At 38.9% G+C, this 19,183-nt stretch overlaps 1 protein-coding gene across 5 annotated transcripts in view; it reads right to left on the bottom strand.

The window, feature by feature from the left end:
- Positions 1–14,277, bottom strand: part of SLF1 (SMC5-SMC6 complex localization factor 1) — a 36,081-nt gene extending 21,804 nt beyond the window's left edge. The window contains exons 1-7 of one of the 5 annotated variants that reach the window (XM_071729852.1): positions 13,986–14,277; positions 13,211–13,324; positions 12,993–13,068; positions 9,743–9,986; positions 7,538–7,679; positions 4,488–4,619; positions 3,093–3,146 (exon numbers count right to left, since the gene is read on the bottom strand). In XM_071729852.1, the coding sequence (XP_071585953.1) occupies positions 3,093–3,146; positions 4,488–4,619; positions 7,538–7,679; positions 9,743–9,986; positions 12,993–13,068; positions 13,211–13,324; positions 13,986–13,994 (771 nt within the window). In that variant the 5' untranslated portion in view covers positions 13,995–14,277. Of the gene's footprint in view, positions 1–3,092; positions 3,147–4,487; positions 4,620–7,537; positions 7,680–9,742; positions 9,987–12,636; positions 12,746–12,992; positions 13,069–13,210; positions 13,325–13,755 lie in introns of those variants that run through there. The other 4 variants (XM_071729853.1, XM_071729854.1, XM_071729855.1 and 1 more) reach the window with 4 other exon arrangements.
- Positions 14,278–19,183: the final 4,906 nt, after the last annotated feature.

Raw genomic sequence — 19,183 nt, 5'->3', positions numbered from 1 at the left:
AAAGGCATTCACTCATGCTTAACTTGGCTTTCACTTAAAAGGTGGTAGATTTCAGAATGTGCTGCTCTTCTGAGAAGGTCTGAATACACCAACTCTTTTAAAAAAATAAATTAAACCTTACATACTTAACAACTTCTCTATAATTTATTCTGGAAATACATGGAAAGGAATTCTAGTATTTCCAAAAGTGCAGAGTACATTCTGCACGTACATGACTGGAGCAGCAAGATTATCAGAACCACTTAAAAGCTAAAAAAATTGGAGGAAAAAGTAAAAACCAGAAAGCTCATCATTTATGTGTACATTTTAAAATCATAAACCATAAAATCATGATTAAAACATGACTGTTTTAAGTCCCTGTTTCTCCTGTTCCCATATATTACATGAGTAGCAGCTAATGCTGCCAATAGCACATGTATTGATCCCAGGTGATTTCAAAGCTCTGAGGATTTTAATGGCACAGCTTCTCTCTTACTCTCAGCTACTCATGACAGCAACACTTAACTTCACCTCCTTTCAGAGGACCCAGAAGGATCTAAAAGCTTTCATGAAATGCTGCATCTGTCCTGTAGTCTCTACTTGTCTCTACTTTCAGTTTTCCAAACATTTATTTCCATGGAGAAATGATATGGAGGAGGAGCTGTTGAAGATCTTCCTTACATCACTCTTTACACCTTTCCTCTAGTCCAGTTTCAAGCCAAAGCTAAAATGCGTGAACCAGTGCAACCATATTGCTAATTAAAGCACAACCTCCCTCTGCCTGGTAACTTCTGATCCAAAATCCAGCTATTCTGTTTGATCACAAAGCCTGAGGCTCTGGAAAAATCAAAGAAACTGGGACAGGGAGTCACAGCTGAGAGAAGCAGAGATTAGGATCACTGACTGGACTGCTTTACTGGCTTGCTGTTACTTTAGTCCCCAGCAACTTTTAGACCTCATGAGCTCTGCCAAAAAAACCTGGTTCCCAATGTACATTGGATAAAGCTACTCAAGGCTTCCTACCAATTATCTGCAAATTAGTTTTAAATTTAAATTAACACTGACTTTGAGTACAGTTGTGGTTTTGAGGTCTACACAGTAGACTATTACCAAGATCATTTCCATAAATGTTTCATCAATAAACTGAAATCACTGGGATTCAGTCAAGCCTGAAAAAACTTTGAAAGAAATTGTAATAGTAGTTAAATCACAGCTAATGTCTCAGGGAATAAGCTCCACCTTACCATTATATACTTAAGTTTCTCTGCAAATGTTTCATTCCCAGATTCCTAAAGCATGCCATTGTTACATTAACAATAAATAAAGCTGATCAAGAGATGATTTTTTTTTTAATCAAATCTTTGTGCACCTGGCATTTACAACTCACATTTATTTCCATTTTGTCATTTATACATGTGCTGCCATTAAACTCTTAACTTCATTTCCTTTGGAAACAATGGCTGCTCTCCTACTTTTGTAATGTTAATTACATGCAAACAGCACATCTAAGGAGCAATTATCAACTGTCTAGTGGAAGTCAGAGAACAACTTCTACACAGCCCAGATTTAAGGTGTGTGTGAAGACAACTTGGTGTATTCTGCATGTACAAGCATGTTAGGACTGGCCCTAAGCTGGTACCTGTCTTCTTATGTTGTGACTGAACCTTGTACCTCTTGAAAATTCTGGTACTAGGAGAAAGAGCAATGTGGATGGGTTATTTGGACAGTGCACTGCAACAGATCTGTTCTGGGAGAGCATGAGCTCCTTTGCACTGCCTTCAGGAGGATAAGTTTATAACTTGTGTGTAAGAGAGGGTGATAGAAAACTGAAGCCATGGATATACTGCCTATAAAAGTCCCTTATCAGATACAAAGGCTGGCAAAGAGTATTTCACAAAAGAATGAAAGAACAGGTCATGCTTAACAGAAGCATTGGAATTAGGCATAGAATCTTCTAACATGAAAGTCTCTTATTATTGAAGGTACAGAACAACAATTTCAGGACATATGTTTAGAAAACGAATGTTTTGGGTTGTTTTCCCCATAAACAAAATATGAACCTTAATTTTCAGTGAAAATCTGCTCTGTAACAGAAAAGCACAAGGTATTTTGGCCATTAGTGATAGTGCTGGACAATGAATAAGGAGTTTTAGTGGTCTTCTTTGAAAAATATGTTTTCCACTTCCCTTCCTTCTTGTGTCAAGAGAGATCAAATAAAAAGGGACTTCTGAAAAGGCTGGGAGCTCATTTTGTCAACTACTTATGTAGCATGGCTCATGAATCTTCAGAAATACAAGCAGTTAATAGATATTCTTTAAGTGTTTTCCATTTTAACTTTTAACAGAAGTTACCACATAAATTATAGTAGCTCATAGCTACTATGTATAACACTTTAAAAGTACTAAGAGATAATGTTTCATCATTACTTAAAAGATTTATTCTTAGCATTATAGATAGAAAAAGGAACTTTTTGAAAGTAGTTGCTTATTTAGGATATAAAAAAAAAACCAACCCACTCAAAACCTGTTGGTGACCTGTGCCTGACATATGGCATATAGTCAGGAAAAATGAAAAATTAGCTAGACAGTAATGAAAACAAAAGTCAAAATAATTGCAACCTGTGCTTCAGTACATTCTGAAACCTGCACCATGATGTTTAAGGCTTATTCTAGAAGAACAGATACTGCTACAGGAAGAAAACCTTCAGCTGATGTGTGTCCCTATTGCCAAAAAGAGGTGAGCACTGCAGAACACTGTGTGTGCTTTCTCTTCAGTGCTACTGCATAAATAAAGTGCTTGAATTATTTAAGATCCTTTAAATCACATTAGGGCATCCCTGCTTCTTGTCTCTAAACAGTAACAAGTAAAGTTCTCTTAAGCAGCATGATCAAAGAGCTTCTTTGCAATGGGGACAGTACTGAAAGTGCTGTAAGAACTAACAAAATTCAACGTTTCAATGATGTTCTATAATTCAATAATTTTATTAGCGTTTCAGATAATGTAATTATTTTGAAGTGTTTCTTCAATAGCTAATTTCACTATTAAATTACGTTTGCCTAACTTCATAATAAAATTCTGTACTTGCAACATGTCCTCTTTGTAATAATCCTTACCTCTGGACTGCATTTCCTTAGCTGGTCTTTTTGAGCAAACCTGTGCTTAGCAGCCTGTAAAACAGGATAATGTCAACATGCACACTGGATACCAATAAATACATTCAATAAATACTGTGTGAAACCCCTCAAATGGCAACTTTTGTTAAACACTGATCAAGCAAAACATTCAACACAGTAATCTATTTATATTTATAATATACTCAGATGGAAAAATTATGAAACAGTGATTCAAAAGCAAAACAACACAGGCAATTTTTCTCCCCATTCTTCCTGTTATTCTCTACTTCTTACTTGTGCAGTTGTAGTGTAAGTACAGAATGGTCCATTTAACCACATTAAAAAATATTAAGTGTTTTCAATTTTTCTGTGGCAAAGTGCAGACTTTGGATTCCTATTGCAAGTTACCCATAACAGGAAGATATTACTATTTCAGCTGTGTTCTAGTGTTACAATCCTATTCATATGTGCTACTAAGAAAGTCTTTTAGGAGAGGCTGGCTTTATGATGATCATTCCCTGATCTGTGCATTGCTCATAATAATCTGAAGATAATGTGGTAAGAAGTGTGCTATACATGAAAAGTCAGACATTAATTTTTTACTTTCCACTGAGAAAAGATGTAGCACTTGAAGGTTCACAGATGGAACCACGAGGAGTCTACTGTTGGTTAAACTCATGTTTAAACACTGTGTATGTGGAGGAACTAAAAATTCTCATTATTTTGCCATTAAGAACTTGTATTGTTATATATAGAGGACAAGATTATGCAATTAAAAATACTATTGTTTAAGTTATATTGTATTTCATGTAAGAAAGCTCCTACAAAAGTACTTACATACTATCATTTGCATCACTGAAAATTAGAGATAATAAATCCTACCTCAAAGTTATCAGGTTTTTTCTAGCTGTGAAATAATGCTTTTAATTACAAATGCAGCTCTTTTATCAGTATTAGATATGTGACAACATTAAAACAAAGGAGTACATTTAGCTCAGCTTTTTACTTGTGATAAAAAACATTATGATTGAACAAAACACTTGCTCTAGGACATGGATGGTTTAAAATGTTAGTGTAATTTAGCTAGGTAACATGAAAGTCATAAAGACTATAATCCCATGACATTTTGTTGAAAAACACTAGTTTCTACTTACCTCATGCATTACACCAATGTTTCAGGTAGTACACCACATACCCATGCCTACCAATTACCACTACCAAATTATATTTTAACTAATGGCAGATCTAGTAAATATGTGGATTATTAAACACTGGAGGTTAAAAGATATCATTACAGTTTCAAAATATGTTAAAATATCCAATTCATTAGCTCATTACTAGAATGAAATATAATTTGATCATATACATTTTACATTAAGAATGATTGTTACTTACCTCTGCAAAATATATATGTTTTATAACAGCACTTTTCATTTCAGCAAGCTGCATGTTGGCTATCACTTGGTCTGTTTCCTTTGCAGCCAGGAAATTGTTTCTTTGGGTATCCTCAGTATTTTGTATTTCGTTCTGTGCAGAGAAAAATAAAATAGCACTTTTTAACAAAATGTTTTTAAGTTTCAAAGCTAGTGGTCTATACCAGCTTTTATGCACCAGGTCTTTCTGTATATTCTGTACTAAATCCTTGTGTGTATAAGCATGCCTGTATAATTCTTGAATAATGTATTATGTGCCAGATAAACAGCTGACAGTTTGGACCATGCAATCATTTTATAAAGGCTACTCCTACAACAAAATCTTTACAGTTCCTGCTTGTAAGCCTGAACTAAATTAGCAATTTAAAAATTAAGTTGTTTGTTTTTTTTTCCCCTAGTAATTTATTCTCTGAGCTCACCTATCATTTCCAGCTATTTTTTCATCACAGAGAGAGAAAAGGTATTTTTTACACTGGTTTCCAACTCACTCTGAAAACACTCTCAGCAAAGGCACAGAATAATTTTTGTTAGTAAAAAAACCCTACAAAAATAATTGAAAGTTATTTAAGGATATGACAAGAACACATTTCAGTAAGGGTATGTTTTTCATCAAAGATACACAGACTAAGAATAAAACACCAACTTTTATTTAGGTAAATCCATACATAACTGAAACCAGCCTCATTCTGAAGTGTCATGAGTTAGGTACATAGGTGCAGCTGAAGTGTTCCTCTTGGTCACAGTACTGATGGCCATTTTTTACTTGGAAGCCTTGGGGTATCTTTCCTTCTAATTCCAACACCTAAATCTGACGGGTGAATCAAGTGTTGAATCATAGACTGGTTTGGGTTGGCAGGGATTTTGAAGCTCATCCAGTTCCAGCCTCCCTGTATGGTCAGGGACCCCAGGGTGCTCCCCCAGCCCAGGGTGCTCCCAGCCCCATCCAGCCTGGGCTGAGACCCTGCCAGGGATGGGGCAGCCACAGCTTCCCTGGGAAACCTGGCACAGGGGCTCAGCACCCTCACACTAAACAATTTTTTGCTAATTTGTAGCCTAAATCTCCTCTCCTACAGTTTGAAACCATTCCCTCTCATTCCATCACTCCAGGCCCTTTTCCAAAGTCCCTCCTCAGCTTTCCTGTAGCCTTTCCAGGTACTGCAAGGCTGCTATAAGGTCCCCTTGAAGCCTTCTCTTCTCCAGGCTGAAAAACCCACCCCAGCTCTCTCAGCCTGTCCTTGTAGGACCTGCTCCAGCCTGCTGATAATCTTCATGGACTCCTCTGGGCTCACTCCAAGAGCTCCACGTTCTTCCTGTGTTTAAGGATCCAGAAGACAGAGTACTCCAGGTGGGGTCCCAGAGGAGCAGAGGGGCAGAATCACCTCCCTGAGTCTGCTGGACACAGTTCCTTTGATGCAGACCAGGATACAGTTTGTTTGAGGCTGCAAGTGCACATTTTGTCAGCTTATGTTGAGTTTCTCCTCAACCAAGTTCTTCTTCTCGAGGCTGTTCCCAATCCTTTCCCTGCCCAACCTATTATTTGTGCTTGGGATTGCCCTCACCTAGGTGCAGACCTTGCCCTTGGTGAACTTCATGAGGTGAACATGGGCCCACCCCTGAAGCCTGTCAAGGTCATGGGTAACATGAGAAATAGCAGTTTTCAAGACCAAGTTTGAAACACTGCACATTTCTTCTCTTTTTCAGATTTTCCCTTAAACCTGTAATTCAGACCAAAAGTATTTGGCATGTGCATAACTGTATTTGTAACCAAATACCAAGATTCTTGCACAACACAGAAAATAGCTAAATACTTCCAGTCACTTGATAAGAGCTCTAAATAGTTTCTGATGAGTCAGGGATACCCAAACTATGATGCACTGACTAGTCTTTAGCTCTTGTGGTACTTTCTGCATGTTATTTTCAACATGTTTATAGAATCATAGGATGGCTTGGGTTAGAAAAGACCTCAAAGATCATCTAATTCCAACCCCCCTTGCCATCCCACTCAGATTCAAACAATTCATAGAAACATCTTGCCAAAATTATATCAATTCCAGCATGCTCCAACAAGGTAAAAAATGCATATAGTCACACATATTTAGTCAGATAGATACATAAAACATTTGAAACCTTGACCAAATAGAAAAAAAAATGGAAAATATTTTTTTCTTGATATTTTGTGAATAACTGTTTAGTTGGTTGTCACCTACACTGGAATTAGCTCCTGAAGCCTAATTATTTTTTCTAATAAGAGAAGCACAAAGCAGGAGCCAGGGAAAAACATGAAGAGGAACTAATGTAGGCTTTCCATATGTGTTACTTCTCCAGGTCTGAAACAAAACTGTTTCTATGGAACACAGAAATGGTGTCACCATTTGGAATGGAATCACAGATTAGGTGAAGTTGGAAGGGATCCTTGCAAGAGATCTGCTCCAAACCCCAGCCCAAGGATTTCCACCTCAAGGCAATTGCCCAGGACCACACCTGAGCAGCTTTTCAGCACCTCTAAGAATGGAGACTCCACAGCCTCTTTGGGCTCCATCACTCTCATAGTAAATAAAAGTGTTTCCTGACTTTCAGACAGCCCCTCCTGTGCTTCAGTTTGTCCCCACTGCCTCTTGTCCTGTCACAGGACACCCCTGAAAACAGCCTGGCTCCACCTTCTTTGCATCCTCCTTCAGCTATTCATAAACATCCCTGAGCTTTCTCTTTTCTTATATAAAATAATGCTTGTGAAGTCAGAAAGCTGTATTACTTTTAACAAATTGCAAAATACTCAGGCTGATCATATTCCCCTTTATGGTGAGAATAATAGAATCATTTAGGAAAACATCCTTAAGATAACCAAATGCATCCATTAACCTAATGTGGTCAGTCCACCACTAAACCATTTCCCCCAGCAACACATCTAATTAAAGCCACATTATTTACAGTGCTCAATAAACCTGATTAATAAATCACTAAAAAATGACAATGAAGAAGAAATTTGAGATTTTTTTTTTATAATTTACTTACCTCAAGAAGGTAATCTCCTAGATATTGCAAAGGGTAGTATTGAGCTTGCATAGGAAAAATATTGCTGTTGACAAATATATGAGTAATACCATCCTCTGGATCTACAGATGAACATATGGTTGCCTTCCCAGCCTGAAGAATTCTAAATAAACATATTTGGAAAGATATATTTACTGCATTATATTAGTACTGGCTACAGCTACATTATCATTCACAAACCACAAGCATGCAAGTGTAACAGAGTGAGAGTTTTAGATGTATGACACTGCCTAACCTTCATTAGAAGGACAAATGGGTGCTTAATAAAAATAAAAGGAAAGAACACACTTGAAAATACATACTTCTCCCTACAGTTTAACACTACAAAAATCCATGTATACCTCCTAGGTGTCTGAGAGAAAACTTTAGCTGTACACTTTTTCAAAGATCAAATTTGGTGACAGCAGCTATAATTCATTGCATTATGGCCCCCCACAATAATCATGGTATTTCAATTAAGTTCTACAATAGATTAATCATTTTAACAAAAACAGAACACTGCTTTTCTGAACTGTAACTTGATGTTTTCGTAATGCAAATAGTTTTGGCATAATTTTGGAATAATTCAGAGAATTTGGTGCTGCCCAAGACATACAGGAAATAAATTTGTCTCCACTACATGTAAGTGCTTCTCCAGAGGCAATTTCCAGATTTGTACTGGTGCAACTACTCCTGTCTTTTTGAAAAAATGCCAAAAAAAAATGGTGGAAGAAATAAGGTCTCTTGACATGCTGGATAAGTGTTTTACTTTTTTGAATTCAGGTATGCAAAAAGCAAGGGATACTGGTGTCACACACTGATCCACCCAATAGCTAGGCACTACAGGTAGGAAAAGCATAGAAGTGAGAGAAAAAGTTGTTGTCATAAATATTAGAGAAAAACAATTTTTTATCCAAAGCTACAGTGGCTTTTATAACAAAGACAGTAATCACTGGGAAAAAAAAATGTACACCTTTCAGTATTTTTCTGTGACTGAGCAAAAGGACCCCCATGTTGGTGCATGGGAAACAGTCTGGAAAAAGAGATTACTTCCAAAAAACTTCCTGGTCACCTGTCTTGCTGGTGTAGCTTCTGTTAAAGGTTATTTCTATAGCAAATAAAGACTTGCCCAAGACAGTGTTTCAAAAGTGTGATCATGAAGATCTGCATGAGCATTTGTCACAAGGGCAGCAGTGTGACTGCAATTTTCTGCAAGACACCAGGTAAGAACTCTTCCACTTACTCAAGAAAAAAGGATACTTAGAATTTCTCCAGCTGGCAAAATCAGAAGATGGTCACTTAACTACACCTCACTTTGTCTTTACAAACTACAGAGAGGCATCCTGTGATGCAACATGCAGCCCTTCACACCATGACCAACCAGACAAATGTCTTGCCTGTGCATCTGTGGCAAGCTCAGACCCCACAAGTACTCCTAACTAATTGGGAATTCAACAGAAAGTCAGATTGTACCCTGAAAAGAACCTGGAGGCCAAACTGTGTCAGGGGATTTTTACTGCACCAGAAGCAAAAATTACTTGGTGTGCTCAGTTTGCAAGTCAATGTAGTACTTAAACCATGGAATCCAAAAGTGTAAGGAAGAGTATGAATAAAAAACAAACTACAAACCTTAAAACAAGCAGCCCCAGAATCCTTACATTCCACTTGTTTTCCTTTTCCCTTTTTTTCCTTTAGAATTTTGCCCTTTCCCTTCTGAACTATATGTATTTACATATTAAACTTGTGTTACATTACACATAAAGTCCTAACTGCTACAAGAAGCTGTTGCAGTGCAGATCACAGCTGGCTCAGGCCACCCCAGCAAGTGAAACAAATTTTCCTGTCCTGACTAACATTTGAGTGTAACATCTGCACAAAATAAACGATTACTCTTAAAACAAAAGCAAACCTATGTATCTTGCCTCATGAAGAAAGTTTTTGTAAGCAGCTTACTGAAGAGGCAAGCATACAGCAATGTGTGTTTATTTTGACACTATAGCAAAATAAAGCAAGAAACGATAAAAATTTAATTTTCTTATAGAAATATGGAAGTATACTAATGAAAATTCAGTTTGAAAAACTGGAGGTTCTTGCGGATCAAATTAAATGAAATCTCAGAAATGTGTTCAACCATACAATCCCAGGTTCCATTGTTCATTACTTAGGCTTTAAGACATATCCTCCTACCTTCTAATAGATGCCATTTGTTTATCACCTTCATTAACAAGGAGGACAACTTTCCATCCATGGAAGGCCCCTGGAGCACTGGACTGTGTCAGTTCTCTGCGCCACCTTTTAGGTGCAGACTGCATTTGAGGTGAATAATGGCTGTCTTTTTCAATTTCATATCCCCATTCATACGTTGTTTCATCAAGCCATCTGCCACTTCCAGCACTATTAATTATGTACTCCTTAGTTAGTATCCACTTTCCTAAAAAGCAAATGAACTGTCAGCTACAAAAGATTTTTTTTGTGCAGACAAATGGCAATCAACTGAAGCTCTAATATAAAATTAACTTCAACCTTTCTTGTGCAAAAAGCTGGAATTGTAAGTACCATTTTAAAAACGTCTTCCTATTACAAGAGTTCTCCTTTTCACATTTTAAAATCAGAATTCTCACAATGCTACTGAAAATGATGGCTTTGTTTTAAGGATGAAGTACCTTTTTACTCTTCCTAGAGAAAATATTTGTCTATTTCCTCAAAAAACTGCTTCCAGGCTTCTTTTTCTAGGAGTTCCAAAGAACCTTGCTTAACCCCTTCATTTTAATATAATTTGACATTTTTACAAATGTACTAAAACGTAAAGAACTGAGGAAATATTTTACCACAGATTATCAAAAAGAGGAATGAAGGTTTTAGCATGTAAGCTGTTTCTTTTATACATTCTTAATATCAATTGCACAGTGAGAGCAGTGAATACCAATATTAGGGGGATATGGTTTTAGACTTTTGTCTTTCCCCTTTCTTCTTTTCACATCCTTTTCTCTCATCCTTTGGCTCCACCTCCTCCACCTCTCCCCTTTCATCTTCCACATGTATGCTTTTGATGCTGTGTGTAATGATCTTCCCCTTTTTCTCTCTCTCTCTTCTTCTTACAGGTTCAGGTCAAGAGCTGTGGTTAGTACCCTGCTCCTGTATTGAAACACTGCCTACAGAAGACACTGTAAGAGAAATTGGCTTGAATTGTGTGAGCCTAATTAGTTTCACAGAACAGCAGGGTTGACTGGCAAAATGTCTCAGTGCAGGAGCACAGATGGCACTTCTACAGAACCCAGCACAGGTACCAGTAGACTTACAACTGCAAAAGGTATTCTCTGCACAACCTGGATGCTAAAACCACTTCCATTTCCAAGTTTCCATCTCAAAAACTTCTGTCAGCTAAGGGGTCCAGGAAGACTGGCATCCTTGTTAGCATTTCTGTTCACCTCTGGGGAGCTCTAAATGGATTAAAAATGTGGTTTTTAAGACTTACTTGGAGAAAACTGCAGTAGGAATGAATATACTCTCTCTGCCATGAAGGCAATGATCACGCAAAAATAACACTGCTTGCAGAATTAGAAAATGCTACATGGTACTGAGAAAGATCTGCAAGCAAGGACACATGCATTGCCCTGTGGACACTAATTTATTGTTTCCACTCAGCTCAAGAAAATGCCTCCAGATGTTTTAAATACCAAAAAAAGAGAGAAAACGTGAACCAAAAGGTTTATAAAAATTAAAATTAAATGCTGTGCCACAAACCTATCTGCATTTTAATATTTTTTTATCTCATGGAAATTTTTGGTCTATTTCCTTTTTGACTAGTGTGATAAGAGCTTTCATTACTACAAGGAATCATCTGAGTATATATTCACACCTACGTTCTAGAAGAGACATATGACTGAGAATTCTTACTCATATGGCATGGAAGTGCAAATTCAAATCCAAAAAATGTACATGTATCTTTAAACCCAAATCTATGCTTCATGATTTCTGTCTGTTGTCTCCTAAACTTAATATTAGCCATCCTAAGAATTGCTTTTGGTAGTTTGATATAAAATAGAGATCACATTCAACCAGTTAACAGATCGGTACTGTGAAAGCTCAAAACTCCACAAGATTATCTAAACTCATCATAAAATTCTTCCAGCTAATCTGTCTATAAAGAAAACTTAATACACATCATTCTCATTCTGAAACCATTTCAGTTGCTTAAGCAGGGATTTCAACATCAGGCCTTAGATGCAAGAAAAGACAAGAGGAAAGACCAGAGTCTTCTGTCACACTGGCAACAGCCTGGAATTTTGTCTTGCTGCATAAACACGAACTTAAGAGACAGTGAGCTCTAGCACTGGATATTGATGCATGAATTATGAAAACTACATGCTGACTACAGGTGTCCATGTTCTCCCTGCTCCCTTTCCAAGGGATCCATTTTTAAGCACCTATACCATACTGCTGTAGCAGGATGCTCTGCCTCAGTGGGCCTACCTCAGTTTCCCTTTATGATTCAACTGCTCTTTGCCTCTCAGTTTCAGTTTCTCAGCTGCCCCCAGCCTGGAGTTGGAGAGTTTCAATAGAAAGCAAAAGGCAGAGCAAACTCTGAACTGGTAACAACCTTGAAGGTACCAATGGGAGGCCCAGCTGGTATCTGTGGTGCCATCTGCTCTCCTGTGTTGAAAAACATAGAGCCCAGCTTGGCTCCATCCAGACACCAAACAAGAACTGACAGGTAAACATAAGAATTTGTATAAGGAGGGAAATACATGTATATATACCCACATTTTTCTCTCTCTCTCTATATATATACAGCTGTAAGATTTTAGGATCATTTCAGAAACTGCAGTATTGTAGCATCACATTGCTAAACAAGTATTATTTTAATTGTTGCCCTAGATCTAGTAAAAGACCTACTAATAAGAAAGTTGCTAGGACTCAATTAGCCTTGTATAACAGTTCTCCAGACACTTGATTATTTGCATATTTTACAGCTAAGGTACCTTCTTGCATGTTGTCCTGACACTTTGTTTTGTGACTCATATAATCATGCTCCAATTTATGTCTTTTTAGTCACTATTTTAAGATCCTTTGCTACTTACAATAAATCCAGTTTTATAGGTATAGATCTCATCTGTTACCTTGCCCCATCTGGGATACTCATTTGGGCCTGATTTCCTGATCTAACTACTACGTAACAAATCTTCCTGTCTGGAAATGGATGCAGATGAAAGATGGCAGGAATATCATTTAGGGAAAAAAATCCAAAACAAAAAGTAGTACATTAGTACTTGAACATAACACTATGATAAAAATTGAGGTTAATGGAACAAGAAGAACAAGGGCTCTTAAGACAGTCCATTCATGATGTGAAAACAGGTAGCTAGAACCCTTTTGTGGGTCTTTTCCAGTCATATGTTATGATCCTAGGAAGTTACAAAGCAAACTTTTTACTCACCTGCTGCACAGGCAGCTAAAAACTTTTCACTCCTGCAGAGCTTTTTCGCTATAAGATGCGTACAGTTTCTGTATTTCTAACGAAACAAAAGCAAACCAACACACTCGTATTACTGGAAGCAGTTTAACTTCCTTGGTTATTTACATAAAACTCTACAATACCCCAGCCTCCCCTTTTCCATTTGTGCTCTAACAACGAGGTGCTTTAGCCAACAATACCTTGTCATCCAAAAAAATACAGTCCAGTTTGAGGAGCCATTTGAGCAGCGCCTTTTTCTCTTGTCCTTTGAACCCAGTTAACTGGATTACCCGTTTCTGGCTGCCGTCTCCCACCTGTTAAAAAAAAGAGAAAGGAAGCGATCAGCACACAAAACACACACCGTGCGTTATCTCACGACCACTTCCTACTTGTTTTTCAGAGAAAAAAACCATCATTACCCCATGGCATACCCCGGCGTTTGACCCCGACACAGCCTGGGAGCCAGGCAGGAGGTGAGGAGGAAGCTCAGAGACCCCCCCCGCCCCTGGACTGCGAGGGGTTCCCCCGTGAGTGAAAGATGCTCGGGTGCCACTGCCATGAGGGGAAAATGCTCTCCCTTGTAGTAACTCACTGCTCACCCTCATAGTAACTCACTGCTATCCCTCGTAGTAACTCACTGCTCTCCCTCGTAGTAACTCACTGCCCTCCCTCGTACCAACTCACTGCTCTCCCTCGGAGTAACTCACTGCTCTCCCTCGGAGTAACTCACTGCTCTCCCTCGTACCAACTCACTGCTCTCCCTCGTACCAACTCACTGCTCTCCCTCGTACCAACTCACTGCTCTCCCTCGGAGTAAACACCGCGTAGGCGCTGAGTTGAGGGGAGCGAACTGCCTCTTCCCGCCATCACTAATGGTCACGTAACAGACACAGAACCGGCACAGAACTCGCACAGAACCGCCACAGAACCCGCACACGACCGCACACGCGCACAAAACCCGCACAGTGAACCCACACAGGCCATGGCGGTGGCGGAGTTGAGGGGGTGGCTTTTCCACCCTTTCGGACTCCTCCGTACGGTGCTTTCCTCCTCCGCTTCCCGCTCCCTTCTTCCTCCGCTCCCCGCTGCCTTCCCGCCTTCCCTCCCGCTCCTCCCCCGGATGTGGCGGTGCTGTCGTTCCGGGCCGTTGTCACTGACGCTCGGCGGTCGCCGGGGTTGTCGGAGCGGAGCCGCTGCAGGGGGGGGCGGGAAGGGGAAGGGGAAACCCCAGCCGGGTAAGTGACCCCCGGTGGGGCTGCCCCCTTCTCCCTCCCCTTACCGTGCGGGGACTGAGCCTCGGTGCTGAGCGGGACAGGGTTGGGGACCCGCTCCACGAACCCGCCATGGAGCTCCGGCGTTCCTTTACTTACGGCCGCTCCTCTGCGGGGATTTGCGCAGTTGTGAGGGGCCGGGGAAGGGAGGGGGGTTGGTGGGCTCAGGGGGGGAGGGCAGCACCGGAGCCTCCGGTGTGGCGGAGCCGCGATGTGGGCCCGGGCGGGGGGCGGGAAGGGAAGGGTCTTCCCTCAGGCCGAGGAGAAGGAAGGGGTCGGCGTGTGGGGAGGAGGAGGAGGAGGTGGGGAAGGAGCCGTCTCGGAGTTATTTGGGAAAAACGTGTTTGTGTGGTTCGGAGGAGTTAAATATCGGTGTGGTGGGGGAAAAGCGGCGGTGGTGGTGGTGGGAGACGGGAGAGACCTCGGCGGGCAGGGGAAGGTGAGGGGAGCTGAGTTCGGGTGGTGAAGTGTTCCCTCCCCGCTGGAACAGGGGGGCTGAGGGAGTCAGGAAAGAGATTTCAGCTGGGAGAGGGGAAGTTGAGGGCAGAGGTGAGGGAGAAATCCTTTGGGGTGAGGGTGCTGAGCCCCAGGGTGCCCCCAGAAGCTGTGGCTGCCCCATCCCTGGCAGTGCCCAAGGTTGGATGGGGCTTGGAGCCCCCTGGGCTGGGGGAGGGGTCCCTGGATTGTCCAGGTGGGACTGGAGGAGCTTTAAGGTCCCCTCCAACCCAAACCCTTCCATGATTCCTTGCTGATTAAGTCGAGGAGCATTAATTATGGTTGCCTCATCCCTGGAAGCTTTCATGGACACCTGGAATGGGGCTTGGAGCATCCTGGGCTGTGGGAGGGAAAGTGAGGGGTTTGGGTCTGGGCGACCTTTAAGGCCCCTTCCAACCCCAACCAGTCTGAGATCCTATGGTTTTCCATCCTTAGTACCCATTTCTCCTTGTCTCAGTGAAACTTTCAGGTTGTCTTGTGCTGCACAATGGCTGATCCTCAGGGAATATGACCAAAGGCTGCTGCTGCTGCCAAATATTTTAGCTAAGGGATTCCTGCCCCACTGGTCAAGTTGGTACTGGAAACCAGCGTTTGCTGTCTATTTATATATTTTTCATTATGAAGCAACGTGGAAAGGTCAAAATAATCTTCCATCTGTACATCAAGCACTCAATTCACAATTTAGAAATGTAAAAATTCCTGGATGATGATTGTTTCTGAAACTTTATTTTGGTCCCTTGTGTGTTTGAGAGGTGACATTTCACTTGATTCCTGTGCCATGGAATGCATCCAATGGATGTTGTACTATGAGTCTGTTAGTGCTTTACAATTAATAAAATCAGCTTTGTGGAACACTTCCATTTTTATTCATTTTTATACATCTGGAGAGAACAAGGCATGCATCTTGATTCAGGAATAGAAAGGTGATTTAATTGTCTCCTTAAAGAACTGAGTACTTTTTTTTTTTTTTTTTTTTTTCCCCATAGAATTTTTATGTTATAAGTGGACACTTCACTTGGTACTCATATTTAAGGCCTGTGAACTGAGAAATGTATGGCAAAAGTTTCACAAGTGCTGACTGCTTGTCATTGCAGCTTAGAGCAGTAGCAGCAGTGCATACATAGGTGTTCCTCTGGAGAGAAACCCAAAACCACCTGGCTTCAGACATCTAAAATTTGACAGCACATTGGACTCTTGATTTTGAATCTTAGTTTCCCAAATATCAAAATGGAAAACCACTTCTACCAAGAGTTGTGTCGCTGTCCATAAAGTATTCCAGAACCCTTAATGCTTACTGAAGTTTTTCCTACCTTCTCCTTCCTTAACACTGCAGCTGTATTTTTGTATGCAAGAAAGAAATAACCATCAACAGCCTGTCAGTAGTTTTTGATATGTGGCTCTGTAAAGTCTTGAAACATCTACTTGAGTGTTCAGAGTTAAATGGCTGTATTCATAGCTTGCCTTTTTTGATTGACAATGAAGATTAGTTATATTTTCTATTATGCACCTGTTGCAGCTTTACACCATTACTGAGTTGTCAGTGCTGTAAAGGTATTAATTTAAATTCTTTTAACTGGAGTGCATAAAATAAAAAACCTGTGCTCGTTTTATAAAATGTAATCTGATGTGTATATCACATTTAATCTATTATCCTTAAATATGGGAGGTTTTTTTGATAGTCAAAATTTATCCCTTATAAAAATTAGGAACACCATTCATGTGAATAAATACTTCTTGGTTTATTTGCTATAGTAAAGCTGAAATAAGTAATGTTTGGATAAATATGTTTAAAGGTAATAATTTATTCTCATTAAATACTACCAACCATTACTCAACTGGTAGCTAATAGCAGTTTTATGCCACAAGGCTCTTAGCAGGCTGGGGAAGTATTCAGAGGATGTTGCATATTTATATGATGATAATTTTTTTACCTGTGAGAATATTTTTCTATTTTCTTTGGTTTTGTTTTCTTGTCTCTAGTATTTAAAATATGCAGAATCAAAGTAACTGAGGTTTCAAACTCCTGATGTCCATTTTTACTTAAAAACACATTGTTACTGAAGTGTAGCTTTAAGAAGTTGAGAATGTGTTTTTACTTTCATTTTAGTGATATCACTTATCTCCTGCCTTTTCATTTTTAATCATAAGCCCAAAGTATTTTCTCCATTTCTGTCTTTAATGTGATCTCATTATAGCAGCAAAACTTCTCTTAATTCATTATGTTATTTGAAAGGGTTAATAGGTATCATAGGTCTAGGGTGCAGTCTTTTAAACATATTATTCAGTCCTGATTCTTTCCTAATTTTTTTTCCTAGAGATTGAAAAAGAGAAAAATCTTATTTACAGTGTGTTGCTGTACCTTTCTACTTTATACTTTTTGTTTCCTTTGTGTTCTCCACATAATTGTTTAACCACTAGGTCTTTTGCCTGGAGATGTCCGTGTCCATATTTTCCCATAGGTAGATGGATTTTTTTCAGGAATTTAACTTTTTCCAGGTGTCTTTGGTGTTGCCATGATCAGTGTGATCACTGTTGAACCTTGTCCTTAAATCTCACAAAATCTTTCTTCAAGCCTTCAACCCTTCATCTTTCACTTTGCAAATTAGGGTTTGGGTTGGTTTTTGGTTTGCTTTTTTTCTTTTGTATTTTTTTTTTTTTGTCCCTCACTAGTCTTTTAACTTTCTGTGTTGAAAATTATGCAATTTCTTGCAGTAATTCTGGTACAATCCATGCATCCATGCATATTCCTTCTGTTGTGAAATGTTTGACTTTTTTTTTTTTTTTTAATCTGGTAAGGGATATTTTTCATTAATGCTATAAATATTTTCCATCATGCAAAGGTGTTTCTCAGTTGACTGGTTCAGAATTTCAGAATTTTAAAAATAATATTCCTGAGAGCTTTTTTTCTTCTGTTGCCTCAACATAATATTTGTATACTTGTTTAAGTGGTATTTCCTGAATGAACAAAAATCACAACGCCACAGGTGAATTCCAGTCAATTTTTAGTAATCACAGCTACACTGGAAAGTCAGTCATGAAAGCTAAAACAGTATTAAGTGTCTCCACACTGCCTTCCTGTGGAGAAAAATCTTATTTTGTGCCCTGTTTTAAGCCCATTTTGTAAGTCCATCTTCAGTATGAAGCTCTGGCTCAGTTGAAAGAATGGAGGAATTTAAATTTTATTCTACATTGATATGGGATTACAAGACTCAGAAATAAGATAAAACTGCAGAAGCTACAATATCTTCTTAATAAAACCATTCTTCTGCAGGCATACCTGTAGTTTTTTTGTGAGCTGATGAATATAGGAATGGCACGAGGGTTGTGAAAATTGTTGTTTTTCTTCAGGCCTTACTGATGATGTAAACTCTCAGTAATTGCAACTTCAAACTTATATTTCAAAACATCATCTTTATGGTCTTTTAAGGATGGATCATTTGTGTTTCTGTCTTACAACTGCATAGAAAATTTAATTTCCTGATGGTTGTAAGCTCAGCCTATCTTCTATCTCCCAGTATTAGTTCACTCACTAATGAATTAGTGACTTCATTAGTGCACTTCCAGTCATTCATGAGTAGGAATAACATTTTGTTTGTTTTTTCTAAAATATAGGTGGTGGAATGGTTTCATTTTGCATTTAATACTAAACTTTCCTAATGCATAAAGTTCAAGTTCCTTATCTTTTCCTGACAGGGTTTACTATTTGGCTGCTTGGACCTTCTTTCTTAATCATGCTTCTGTTCTCCTGCCCTGACCTAAATCCACTTTACCTGTCTGGAATACTTAATTGACCTAATTCCCCCTCTGACTTTCTAATATTTTATCCTAGGTAGGAAATAATTTGGATGTGATCAGCAGGTTTTCTTTCATCAAAGTCCTTCAACCTTCTTGTCAACATAAGTCCCATTCAGATTTTATTTTCTATTTTTTCTATTTTCTTTTTTTAATTTTCTTTTAATTTAAATTTTTTTTGTATCTTTTAAAATTATTTTTTAGTCTTTTTTTTGTACTCTTCTTCAATAAGTAACTGCAATCAGAGTGGTGAATGTGTGTGACGGTAGCAGAAATAAAATTTCCTTAATAAATACAATTAAGAAAATAAAGTTACAATTTTCTTAATAACTTTATGTTGTTCTAAAACAGTGTATATACTCAGAATACAGGAATTCACAGGAATTCTCTGCAATAACCCCTCTCTCCTGTTATTTTTTACTCTGTTTATTTTTTTACTAGGCAATTGACAACTGTGATTGATGCCCCACAATACAGATAAACATGAACCCTGTCTCACAGGCATTAAAAAAATCAAATTAGACACGATGTAACCAGTGGGGTACATGTATATATATATATATATATATATATATATTTTGTTTTTGCTGTTCACTGTTCTTGAGGTCAGTACAG

Source organism: Heliangelus exortis, chromosome Z (assembly GCF_036169615.1).
Source record: "Heliangelus exortis chromosome Z, bHelExo1.hap1, whole genome shotgun sequence".
NCBI lineage: Eukaryota > Metazoa > Chordata > Aves > Apodiformes > Trochilidae > Heliangelus > Heliangelus exortis.
This window is presented reverse-complemented; position numbering and strand designations above follow the sequence as displayed.